At 40.5% G+C, this 13,639-nt stretch overlaps 1 protein-coding gene across 4 annotated transcripts in view; it reads left to right on the forward strand.

Annotated features, from left to right (window-relative positions):
• Positions 1-13,639, forward strand: part of TOM1L1 (target of myb1 like 1 membrane trafficking protein) — a 277,135-nt gene that overhangs the window by 256,893 nt on the left and 6,603 nt on the right. For all 4 annotated transcript variants that reach the window (XM_071816555.1, XM_071816553.1, XM_071816554.1 and 1 more), the window contains 6 exons: positions 367-445; positions 5,426-5,575; positions 5,983-6,102; positions 7,318-7,425; positions 8,100-8,216; positions 11,581-11,714. In XM_071816555.1, the coding sequence (XP_071672656.1) occupies positions 367-445; positions 5,426-5,575; positions 5,983-6,102; positions 7,318-7,425; positions 8,100-8,216; positions 11,581-11,714 (708 nt within the window). The remainder of the gene's footprint in view (positions 1-366; positions 446-5,425; positions 5,576-5,982; positions 6,103-7,317; positions 7,426-8,099; positions 8,217-11,580; positions 11,715-13,639) is intronic.

The following is a 13,639-nucleotide window of genomic DNA, read 5'->3' on the forward strand; positions in this document are numbered from 1 at the left end:
TGATAATTGTTGTTCCCTTTCACAGCAATAAATGCTAGATAAGTAAATCTACTGTACAACAGTGAAATAACATAGTTTTGGAAGAAACTGTAGAGGGGAATAACTTTATTTCTCTGCACAATTCTCTGGAGTAACGCACAGTCTGCAGTAACAAACCTGATTCACGGCTTTGTTACTCCAGGTCAACACTGGAGTGATGTTGCTGACATCCATGGGACAATTGCTCTAGTTTTATGTGGGTGTAAACACAGGGATGAATTTAGTCCCATATCTCAGGCCAGTATTTTTGACTGTTGGATGAAGTTGCGAAGTAGAAAAACAATCAAACTTTGCTGGTAACTTTTTCTACTTAATTTCTTGTCACAGGCCTAAAGATGCGGTTAAAGCACTAAAGAAAAAGCTTTCAAAAAACTGTAACCATAAGGAAATCAGGCTTACCCTGTCTGTAAGTACAGCTATGTTTATATTAATTAGACGCTAAGAAGGAAAACATTTTAAACGATAAGGCGGCATGCAAATTATCACTGATGCAACTCTCCGAGATGTTTTCTGTCTTTGTTGTTTGTGCGTACAGCGCTGCTGCAGTGCAGATCAGATGGTCTACTTGTGTTCTGTGGAGTCCTGGATGATTCAAATTCTTAAATTTAATGTAGCCTTCCCCCCTGCCCCAAACCTGTGCTATGTAAAATAGTACAGTCCTTATTTACTCTAGTGACGGTCCCGCTGTGAGTGCCCCACCTGTTTGTGAAAGATACAGAGGTTGGGATAGTACGTAAAAGCCACATTTGACCATTCTATTAGTCACTTTGTGGTACTGATCTTAGTTAAACTAAGCGTGGTATGCAGCGTGGTAGAATGTGCTGTACTTGTTTTGTAAAGGTGTTATCGTGTATAAATGAGAAGCTTGAATGAAAGGGTAACAGCAGTGAGTTAAGCAAGGGAGCGAGGCACATGGTCAGCCACAAAAGATCTAGATGCTATGACTAAAGGTCGGAGCGGCTGGGAATGTCCTCACTTGAGATAACCTGGCCTCCAGCATCTGAATGTTTCCAAATTGTCCCAGAGTTTGGAGGGGTGTTGTGATTTCAATCAATTTAAGATTTACTGGAGTACATACATTTCCACAGTTCTCCATTTTCCACCACACTGATAACAAAAGCAGTAGCGGGAACTTCCCAACAGTGTCGTAATTCCCGGGTTCCCCACTTGAATTACTCTTGACTACTAGGAGTGCAACTCTGAGAAGAATCGCACCATTTGTATTGTAAGTTGTTGGTGATTTGTGTCTTTTATTATTTGTCTAGAAGTATTTTCTTTGCTGTTTCCTTTTTCGATGTTGTAGAGGCCTGTCTGCATTACATTGGGTGCTACTCATGGGTTTGGTATTTGTTGTGCAAAATCATTATCTATATCAATACATGCTGAGAAGTGATTAAGGAAGATGGGTGATTGACAGTGTCGAATTGTAGGTCACTTAGCAATTGCCCAAGGGTCTCCTGATAAGTTAGAGATGCAGATAAATGTGTTACACATACTGATGTATATACCTTCAGCTCATTCCACTTCCGCACTTCTTTCTTGGCTTCCTCCTCCACTGTCTCATGAGTCAAGTTTTTGTGTTTTCCATGCGTTTGCATAACAGAAACATGCGGTTTCCACTGTAATTGCAATTCTGTATCACATCTGCTTGCTTTCTCCTGCAGTCTTTGTGCACCTTAGTCCTCTTCTGAATATCTCATGCAGTCAACTGGAGTTATGATAACCCAATGTTTGGATTTCTGGAGCCCTTTGGATATTTACTCTGCAGATATACCCAAGGTGACATTATAGCTTAGCTCTTAAGAATGTAAAAGTGGGAAAAGGATCTTGTTTCAGGTGTATCCAAGGAAGAGCTTTACCACATTGACCTGAAAGCTTATGATATTTACTCACAGGTGGAGTGTGTACCATGTTTTGGTTGCGCTTGTAGCTTGACACTGTTTTTTTTTACCCTTCCAGGCCCCTTTCTCCGAGTCTGTTCTCACCCACTCATATGTACACATGTAACTGTACCTCCCAGTCAATCACATCCTTTTGACCCAGTTGCTGTTTTCTGACTGCAGGTTTCTTCTTGAGTTCCTTGATCTTTTTTGTTCATTCTTTTTTTTTTTTTGCTGTGTGTTTTTTTATTTATTCTTTTTAAATAAGTGCCAGCCTTTCCTCTAACACTCTCTCTTCCTTCTTTGTAGGATATTACCTATGTTTCCTACAGTAAACGTGGTCCTCCAGCTTTTGAAACTTTACATCAAATTGTCTCCCCTACCTACATTAGATAAAACTAAGAAGGCAACAGATCTATAAATCACTTTTCTTTTGGAATGTACTTTGGTCCACTTTTGTTTACTCAACCTTGAAGTTGTGGAATGTAATCTTTCTAACGAAGCTGCCGAAGGAGCTTATTCCCAGAGAATACATGCAAGAGTGAAATGTGAAAGTCTTCATCTGAAGTAGCACGACTGAGCGTGTTAGCCCTGATTCTGTCATCGAGATGTTAAATCTCAACAGTGCCTTCCTCCTCCTGGCTCACAGGCGTGTGTTTATTTACTCGGAGGAGGAAGGGCGAGTGCCAGCTGTATAACGTGTTGGCTGTGGCTTGGCTTTGTGTACTCTGATCTAGGGACCTTACCTGCTGCTTGCGGAGTCACATGGATCGAGGTGTGTGCGTGTCGGAACACGGAGCCGCTCCATGCGCAGCCTTTGATAAAGCCGTGAGATCAGGCTCGGCAGCAGTGATTTGTCAGTCACGGTGAATAGGATTAGAATTTTCAGGCAGGAATCCAACAAAGTGTGTATGCATTATTTGACTCCTTATCGCTAACAGACTTTGGATACCTAAACTCTGTTTACACAGCGAGACACCTGTTCAGCTGTCTCCAAAGGTCTCCCTTGGGTCTGTAAAGCATTTACACAGTGCCCAACTTCTGGTGCCTGTAAGGTCTTAGGAGCTGAACAGCACATGCAGGAGCAGTTTATTGAGCGTGTCCCTCTCTGTACCGGTGTCCACACACACACTCTGACATACAAAGCAGTGGGGAGAAATTTAAGATGGAATTGTTGCTTCATTTCTGTACTATGTAGTTGGAAAATATTTTAAAGGAAGTTATTGGTTAGATTTAAATTTTGAAGAGTTGTTTTTTTGGGGGCAGGTTGTTGCCTTAGGCTTTTTTCTGATTTTCCTTTTAATATTATGTAAGTTTTCAGATGTTAAAAAAAAAAATAGCATGGCAAATGTGGCCTTCAGATTTTCATTTGTTAAATTAACATTTCACAAAGCAGAGCATCTGAAAAACAAAAACATGAGAGAGCCTTCCTGCTCCCCAATCAAAAATGTCCAAGTCAATTTTATTACACTTTACAGTATATGTGGGCAAAGAGGAAGAGAAAAGGACATTGAGTGGGAATAAAAGAAGCAGCTCTGTCAATTCCAACAGTTCTAAAGTCCTGCCTGTCATTTACAGGAAGTTTAATGCTTTGGTTGAAGTTAATTTGCCCTTTCTGTTATTAAAACATGTTTCTATTGAGATTCCATTGTGCTGTGTGGAGCAGTGGTTGACTTGGCCACCTTGGATCTATTCATTCCAATGGAACTGCTTGGGAAGCTGAAGTCCTATTTGCAACGTGAAATAACCATACTGAAATTCCAACGAAAGGTGTTATTAGCATGAACGTGGCTTATTCATGAATGGTCCAGTTAAAAATAATTGAGTCAAGCTCTCCTTTTTCTTACACCAGCTGAGTTTCGCTCTGAGTGAGTGGGCTGTACCGGTATAATTGAGTGGAGGATCTGACCCATTAGTTCAGTACTTTCGTTCAGAGGGTAAATACTCAGTCCCTTAAGTAGGGAATTAATATTAGGGAGTAGCATAGGAAATTTCCCATGCACTGGGTTGAAAATGTTTTACACAGCCCATCTTTGAAGTACTGCACAGGCAAATGACTTGGTTTATTAGCATATGTTTCATGTACTCTTTCAAATGAAAAATAACGATTCGAGCCAAGATTTTTTTGTAATTATCTCTCAGTTAGTTTTGTGCGCAGCAGTCTGCCAGTGTCTCTTTGTTCTACTCTGTTTTCAGTTCAGCAATATATTTTCTTCTGGTTTTAAGCCTCTTCTCCCATAAGTTCCTGATCACACTGGGAGAAAAATCCCCAAGTCCTGAGGCTAGAAAATGAGTTACTAAAATTATTTCAACTTAGTCAAATGTAGTCTGCTCTGAATAGGAAAGTATATTTAACCTACTTTTATCAAGATTACAACAGCATCCTTTAAATTCTGTGTATCCTTTTGAGAATATATCTGTCTGTTGTGTGATTCAGGGGAAGGTTTGTCTCAAAACCCATGAAATTTGCAAACTTTTTTAAACTTCTGCCCTTTGCTTTCACCTTTCCATCTTCCCTCTTAAATTGGGATGGAAAGTAAAGATATTGTTGAAGAGCAAAAAGCACAAGAGTGACTCTTTTTCTCTACATGGGGCATCGTAATCCTGTGGTCAATCTCCTGAGCCGGGGAAGACAAGTTCTGTTCCTGCTTCTGCACCTGATCTGATCCCAGTTTCCCATCGAGACTTGTAGTGGTCTGATTTCAGGTGACTGGGATGCAGTGACAGCTTTTGATAACCCTTCTGTAATATGGGAATTATAATCAGCCACCTCCAGGTGTACAAAGGAGAAGTATTATGTCATTATCACATAGCGCTATATTCGGTAGGGCGGGCGTGTTGCTTGCAGGGATCCCACTCTGAGCGTTCCAAGCAGAGTTTTGGAAGTAGACTTCTTCCGTGTAGATGAATCTGACAATTGGAACCATTCATCTGTTCTGTTTCAAATCAATGTGACCTTTGAAACGCGTGGAGAAATTGTGCTCCGAGTTGTTGAATTTGTTCTTTTCTGGTTTTTTTTCATTAGTTTCTCAGAGGGCGAATCCAAAGACAGGCATTTAGTAGCCTTATTTTCTTGTAGAGCTCTTCAGAATCTGTCAGACCAGGGTACCTATGTGCTAGGCGGTGAACTAATTCTATTACTAAATCTGTACAAGTTGCTTTTTAAGCTATGGACAAATTTCACGCTGTTAAGGTACTGTGTGTTCAGTAATTATTATGACATGGAAACAAGTGTGACCATACTTCTCTGTGAAAAATAGTATAACTCTGGCTAACACGTTTCATTTTGTATTGTGTTGGTGTAACAGTGCACACAGTGAGTTACTGTTCCCTGTAGTAACCTCATCAGACATTCTACTGAGATGGCTGGCAATAATCCATTCATATCCATTTGTACACTTCCCCATAACATTTGGAACAAATTAAACAAAAGGAAACAAAAGCAGTCAAGTTGTTTGATGGGGGTTTTTTTCCTAGTATCTAACAGAAGCTTTTTGTGTGTGCAGCTGCTTGACATGTGTATAGAGAACTGTGGCCCAAGATTCCAGTCGTTAGTTGTGAAGAAAGATTTCTGTAAAGACAAGCTGGTGAAACTGCTGAATCCAAGATACAACCTGCCGATTGACCTGCAGGAGAAAATCTTGACCTTTGTGATGGTAAGTCTGGAGTAAACAGTAATTGTTTGTCTCAGTGGCATGGAAAACGTTTAATGATGCAGCCCGTTCTATAACATACTCATAGGAACATGTTCCTCAAGCAGACTGTTCTTGCTGTTCCTGCTGCATGCAAGACTAGCACAGACTGGAAGACAAGGGGAGGGAACTGGGAAACCATCAACCTCCACCCTTTCTGTTCCTGTCCCAGTCTGTGTCCCCACTGAGCCAGCAGGACAAGAGGAGACTGTGGAGCTGTGGTGGTTCCTGCTGCTCCCAATGGAGTCACGATAGTGGGAGTGGACGGAGGGACTGATGTGCCTTTAGGAGCACGTGTTTAAGAAGCGCTTGTCTGACCCATTGACTGTCCATTTATGTGCCTGTTATTGTTCCTGTTATTTCGAAACTAGATGTGGGCCCGAGGTTTCCAAGGAATGGTGGACGTGAGCGAAGTAAAAGAAGTTTATCTAGAACTGCTGAAGAAAGGAGTGGAGTTTCCATCTTCTGCCACCGGCAGAGGGGGACCCAAGGTGAGGATACACAAGGATACTTCATTAACCATTGTCAGTCAGCAACAGGATGTGTTAATTGTTTGAGCTCTGTAGATAAAGAAGGTGTGTTTGTTTTGTTGTGTTTTTTATCTAAGTGCTCCAGGGCACAATATGACCAACCTACTTAGGCATGTGAGCAGAAATCAGTTTCAGTTATAACAGCTAAGATAACAACAAAGAATCCTGGGCTATATAGTAGCTTATTTATTTTATTTCAAAGCTCAGTTGAGAGGATATCTTCTCAAAAAGGAATCATCTCTCACTTGAGACTTTCAAAGTGTGTAAAGGATTTTGGTATGCTGTTTACCTCAAAATGAATGAAAGCTGAGTGCTCCAAACTTGTCAGTTTCTGAAAGCTTTAACTAAAATGAGTAAGATGCAGATAGAGCAGATAGGAATAATTCAGATTTATCCTGAGTTTTTGTATTGAATAACAGAATGTACAAAAGCTTATGTATCGAAAGGTTGTTTGAACAAGCTGTGTGGAGAATGCTCTTGATAGACAATTTTTTTTCTCACCAAGTACAGTAGAGATTAATCTCTTTACCACATGTATCTGCCAGTTAAAATCAGCTGCAAACCTTCTGTTGATCTCAGCAACAGCAGACCTGAATGCATTTTTTAGCTCAAGTCTGTAGAGAGTGAAGGACTTGAAGTGTGCAGGCTGGGTTTTGGGTTTGGATTTTTTTTACAGCAGTCAGTTCAACTGCAATGCAAGTGAAGCTTTCTGCAGACAAAGTGTTCCAGCTTTTTGATCCAGAAGGCCTTTGTAGTTCATCTTCTGTGGACACCCAGTTAGCCACCTGACCTTTCCACTACTTCCAAGTGTGATTGTATTCTAAGCTATCCTTCATTGTAATATTGCAGTGGCATTTTGGGAAGGGCTCTCAGCTGTTAGATGGCTTAAGAGCTCAAGGAGCTAGCCTGGTCTTAGCCTTCCCGTTTTATCCTGTGATGGAATTTACTTGTTAAACCCATTTAAAAAGTATCTGAATTCCAAGCCTCATTCATTACAAAATGGTCATGAGATTTGTTCTTGTAGACCTTGCGCAACAAATTCCCTGGGAGTATTGATTATGAGAAAGCTAATGCCTAGTTGTCTACTCTGACAAAGATGTTTTGCAGCTCTCTCATCTGGATGTGTTCTTCAATTCTTTTGTTAAATCCAAGCTCTGCTCTCTTATCTTTCCTCAGACTTCATCTCAGCCTTCTACGAAGTCATCGCCATCTTCTGCTAATCCTGCAAAACATTCCTTATTGCCTCTTCCCGCAGGCCCAACGTTACTGTTGACCGCGGAGCAGGTGCAGTACTGCAGGTTTATAGGGGGCAGGTCCACTGGAAATGTGCTGGTGATGTGCGATCGTGACAACCTGGGTGCATAGACCACTGGAAGGGACCATCAGTTCAAGTGGCATCGTTCTGTATTTGGGGATTTAGGTTAATTCTCCTGGAGGTGTTTTATATGGTAGTGTTCCAAAGCAAAGTAGGCAGGAGTTCAATAAATGCCATGCTGTACCCCAGCCAGAAAGTGGAATCATTTATGCAAGCACGAGCATATCTAATGATGTCTTACAATGTTGTTATGCAAATCGGTGAAAGTTACTTCAAAGATAAGTGAGAAAGCCAAACTTACTTTTGCATAAGGCTTGTGTGAAGAGATTATTATAAAAGGCAGAAAGGAAAGGACACTTTACTTCCATTCCTGCTTGGCCTGTGGTTAACTAAAAAGACTAACAGTAATATTATCGAGAGGGATTAACTGTAAGGAAAATGAGCAGTACTATCATCCTTGGATCTTAGTTTGATTGCGAATATAAAAGCTAAGCTAATTCCATTAGTTTTCATGGTATGTCACTAGAGTGAAACAATGCTAATTAGGCCCATATTATACCTAAGGCGGAAGAAAGTATGTATTAGAGCTAAGAATTATTCTGCTTGCTCAGTTCACCTACACAGTATTCTCTTCTGTTAACAGGTTGGGAAATTGTACAGTGAACTGGATATGGCAAAAATGAATGTGAGAGTCATGTCATCAATATTGAAAGAAAATGTTCCTGGCTCTGAAAATCCAGATGATATGAATCTTTTACAGGTATGTGATAATTCATTGGTAGGGGCTATTGGTTTGATTTAGTCAAAGCTAATTTTAAAATATGTTGTATCATTTCTTGTAACATCTGGATCCAGATTGCCAAATAGAGACAGAAACCTGTTGTTGGATTCTGGTTTTGCTCAGCTTTCCCCTGTCGCCTTCACCTTCCTGTGATATCATTATAGATAGTCAAGAAAGGAAAATACAGCTTGCAATGCAAATTTAAGCTCTAGGGAATTCCAAGGGCAGAGGAATTTCATAATAGAGCATTCTCTGTTAAGCATGTTCTGTCAAACAGCCCCGAGAACATTCCAGCTGAACGCTGTTGCTTTGTGGGAAAATAGATGATGACACAGTCTCTCATATCCGTCCTGGAGATTTCTGTGCTCTCATTATTGTTACCAGTACCTTCAAGGCAGACGGAAGGCCAGTGAAGAATATGAAACATTAGTTTTATGTGCGTGACCTCAAAGACTGGGAGCTCGCTGTGCTATAGATGAATCCATGTACTCTTAAAATGTAGCCTGGAGGAAATGTATTGCAATAGTCCAGTTTAGATTTGACAGTGAACGTGCACACATTCTTCCTCCTGTGACATCATTTCTTCTACTTGCTTGTGCTGTATTTTCTATTGCGATAGTGACCTATATCAATGAATATTTTTCTGTTTCATTTTGTCTGTAAGAATTTAAAAAGCTTTTATCACACCCTTCTGTTTCTAAAGTTGCCTCTGAACTTCTGTGATAAGGAAGCATTTTTGGTAATTTGTCAGCATTAAATGTTTTGGAGAACCGAGCTAATTTTTTGCAAGCGTTCGGTGTGCATTTATTGCCCAGTGGAGAATTTTTCCTTTGCCAGGAACCCCAATTGGGTACTCTTGGTTTGCCCTCGAGATTGTGCTGTTTATGGGTTGGTTCACAGCTGGAGGTGAATATACAGAGACAGCAGCCGTTTGCCACTGTCTCATCTTTACAGGCAGTGCTGCTGGGCTGGGGAAACCAGACAGGAGACAGACACAACCTCTCGGTGGTTTTTCCTCCCCTGGGAATTCCTCGCATCTCCAACACTGTCTCTTTTGCAGAGATCTGTGGAGCTGAAGTCCAAGGAGGGAAGGGCCTGTGAAGCAAGGGTATGAGCAGAGTAGACTTTAAGCACAGTCAAGGCAAACAGCTGTTGCAATAGATCGCAGAGGGTTTGCTTTGCCTGCACGGGAGGATTGAGTATAGGTTGTGCCAGTGATGGACGCCACCTAATCAGCTGACTTATGGCTGTTCTATAAACAATACTTCTGTACTGCTATTGCCATCAGGGAGGTTGCCAAGATGCAAACTGACCTCGATGATTTAACCAGCCAGAGATACTGCGCTGGTTTGGTGCACTCAGCCACCTCTGTCCATCCATGGCAAGGGAAGCGTTTCGGGTTGTGAAACAGGAAAATTATGTCCTTGGTTTCCTATCTCCTACTGCGGCCGTTCGGCATGTTGGCACACAGATTAGGTTGCCACAGTAAACCAGTGGATTCTTATTGACGCTCCCAGTAATAAAATTGTTGGCAAAAGTTTAAGGACAGGGTGTGGAGTTCCCATTTGTGGGGGAGTGACTAAAAACTCATTCCTTCCGTGCTAATTTCACTGTTGTTCTTTTTGTTCTTTTCCCCCTTGCACTGGATGGTTTAAAGCACTAAGCATGGCAAGCTTGTTCCTTTAGCAATGTTTAATGTTCTCTTTTGTTTGTGGCTCTACCGGGGTTGCTTGGATTAGGTTTTTGTTTTCAGAGAACAATGTCCTTTATGCAAAGAGCTGCTTGTTTAGGCTTTAAGTTGCCAATATTAAATTTCCCTCCTTCAGAGTATCTGGAATCTCTCAATAAAGAAAGTTCTGCTAGGGTAAACTCGGTGCAACATATTTTCAGTTCTGTGGCTTCATTAGTGGTTAAGCTCCTCCTGTTCTCCACCCTGTTTTGAACAAGGTTTAAGGTGGCAGATCTCGCTTGAGATCCTGTGCCGACCAGCAGCAGCTGAAGCAGCGTCCGCCAAAAAGAATCACAAACTAGTGCATAGACATACCTGATAGAAATGCAGAATTCAAGTCCAGATCTAAGAATTATCACTAGTTCATTGAAATCTCTGGTGATTGTAACACCAGCTGGCAGTCGATCATTGTAAAACCCCAGTTTTCAACACGGAAGAGTGCAGGCGTCATTGGGTGGGAACAGAACCTGGCAAATGGATGCTTGAAATGAGTGTCTCAATTTCTTTATTCAAAAGTTTGCCTGTATAATGGAGTCATAAGAAACAACACACTTTTTAAAATGCAAATCAGATAGTAAAGTGTGGACAGGTTTCAAATGTAAATTACAGATGTTAAACTGAATACATTTCTGTGTGTTTTATCCCGGGCTCTGAAGATACACTACTGGAAGGTACAGGGCTCTGTAATCCTCATGTAGATTTGGCAAAGGGGTGCAAAATTTCTTTTTACATAAATCATTTATTTACACGAAGTATATGGGGTTTTTGAGGAAAAATCAGATCACTTTGAGAATAATACCAGAACAATTTCTGAATAGTAGTGTGCAAACAGAGTAGTTTTCTTTCTTTTTTCCTTTTTTCTTAAGCAGAGCCAGCCAGCATTTGCAAACGCACTGTGGGGGGTGGGAAATGTTGGCTGAGCTAAAGTTCCTGTTGCTAAAGAATTTGTTTCTTGGAACATGCAAAATCTGCAGTGGAGAGGAATATAAATAAACCGTCTTCCATTTCAACTGGCAGTAATGCAAAATTCTGGTCGGTAAACTCTCATCATTCCCCAATCAGCTGATTCTAATAGGTTTGTGTTACTTTCTCAAAAAGTGCATAGAATAAGTGCATCCAAACTTCCCCTCTTAGAGCTCAAGATTTGCATCACAGAGCACTCCTGCCCTTCAGACTACTCTTGTCGTTTCTTCAAGCAGACATTGAACAGGATCACATCCATTACATCCATGTGCAGCATCCTGCTGAGTTTAATCAGCTTCAAACAGGATCAAATCAAATTTGCTCTGCATCGCCCAGAGGTGTCGTTGTTATTTTGCAATTTGTAATTTTGATTTTAGAGACAGAGATATCTTTGGAAAATAAAGGTGGGTCCGGAGGTAGGGCTTGGGTTGGGGTAGAAGTGTTGGCTGTGATGATAGGAGTTGTCAGCCTGCCTTGCAGAGATCAAAGACATGCAAATAGTGTAATTTTCAACGTTTGGTATGTGTGTGGTTTGTATAAATTAAGGAATGTTACTTTTGAGTCTGCAGCGCTCAAGTATCTTATCATTCTTCTCCAGAACTGACAAATTGGGTGATCACAGTTACAGTTTATTTTTTCTTCCTCTGACAGAAACTGTATAAGACCTGTCGGATGATGCAGGAGAGGATCATGGAATTGCTGGTGACAGTGGAGAATGAAGATGTGATAGTTGAGTTAATCCAAGTAAATGAAGATCTGAATAATGTCCTCCTGGGACATGAAAGGTAAGGACAGGGCCCTTCTCCTCACATTTGGTGTCGTGACTGAATGAGCTCACTTAATGGACACAGATGGTCCCTACACCTAATGTTGATCCTCAACAAGAAGGCAGATTTTTATCCAGAAAAAAAATATATATATATAAAATTACCTTTTTGCAATATATATATATATATTTATATATATATATGTATTTGCCTTCTCTTAAACACTGCTTGCAAAAGTAGTTAGAGAACCATGAGAATGGGACAAAACAAATGAACAGCGTAGACAGGGAAATGAGATGGAGGCACATAAGCAAAAATCACTTTGGAATTTGACATTCCTTTTTGGTGGTGCACAGTGTCACCAGTCTGCTATAAATCCTTTGGTACTGGCGATGGTCCTTATCTCTGTTAAGTGTATATACTTCCAGGAAGGAATATTTTTCTTCTCCTTTTTAAGCAACTTTGACAGCTTTAGTGCAGAAAACAGCCATGGAATAGCATTCTGCCTCATTGCATGCTTAAGAGAGTTGCTTGGTTTTTCTCAACTGGATTGAAACGCGCTGTTCTACCTGTCTTACAGCAGAAAATGTTGGTTTCTTTTACACACAGAAGCACTGCATTGCTTACATTAACATCCTGTGTGTTTGTCTCTTATATCATTGGTAGCATGACTAGCAAAACAGAAATTAATTGTAAACTCAAAATTCCAGCCCTATTTCCCAAAACATCATAGTGAGCATACTCATGGAGACTATTATGGTTTAATGGGAACTAGCCTTCCATGTTGAGTAGTTTATCTCCTCCATGGCTAAGAAATGTTCTAGAAATCATTATGCCTCAAGTGCAGTGGTTCATGATTTAAATTTAGCAGATTTAGAATTTAGTCATCTTTTCTTTTTAAGCCTCTTCTGAATGATGCACTGAAAATATCACTAATTTTTCTAAGTGTCATGGCCTAATCTTGACAATGTTTAGTTTTCATTTATCCTTACATCTTGTGTCTACAGCAGTGTTAGTGTATTTTACAGTAACTGCCTTGTGTGCTCACTACTTGCTTTGGGAAGTTTTTCATTTTAGTAAAGCAAAAATAGGATTCTGTTCAGCTTCTGTAAATCCACTAAAATCAGATGTGGGCTTACAGTTTTTATATGACTGATGAATACTGGTGAGGCCAAGAACCTCTTGAACTGTGAATAGCGGCTTGTGGGTATAATTCAATAAATTCCTTATGAGAGACTCAACTGGTGATTGAAGGAGCAATTAATTGGTCATTGTGAAACTGGACAGAAAACTGCTGCATTTTAGTACTGTAATGTTATAGTTCATACATAATGAGTCTTCCTGGTTTAGAGTTGATAATTATTAAAATGTATTTGTTTAGTGTTTGTTGCGGAAGATCTGTTCTTTGGAACTCCCTCTAAGCAATGAGATGTATAAAGGACAAACTAATTTTAACGAATTGCATCTGTTTCATACTATGCGTACGGTTTGAAGACAAGTCGTGCTGCATTCTCTGTTTCCGGTTATTAACACAGAGTCCAAATTAAATCAGGAGCAATCACCATTGTGCAATAAAGCGGCCTTGTGTACGTAACGATGCCTCCCTCTAGTGGCTCCACCAGTTTGTTGGTTCCTCCTATATTTCAGATAAATATTTATGTTCTGCAGTTGGAATGCTTTTTTTTCCTGTGTTCCTGCCCATATAGATATATATATTGTCTTTGTGAGCCTCACCAATATGGTAACCCTGAAGAGCAAATGTATTTGTGTAGATAGTCGCATGTCTGTACCGCTTAAGGCTCTGACTTCTGAAATGGGTGGACCTTGTGGGTGCTGAGTGTCACTTGGCTGAGTCTCCTCTGCACCCATTTCAGCGCTGTTATGTCTCCCAGTACATAAATATTCATGCAGGTGGATTTTCTGGCTTCCTTATTTTGTAAAAG

Source organism: Patagioenas fasciata, chromosome 18 (genome assembly GCF_037038585.1).
Source record: "Patagioenas fasciata isolate bPatFas1 chromosome 18, bPatFas1.hap1, whole genome shotgun sequence".
Classification (NCBI taxonomy): Eukaryota; Metazoa; Chordata; class Aves; order Columbiformes; family Columbidae; genus Patagioenas; species Patagioenas fasciata.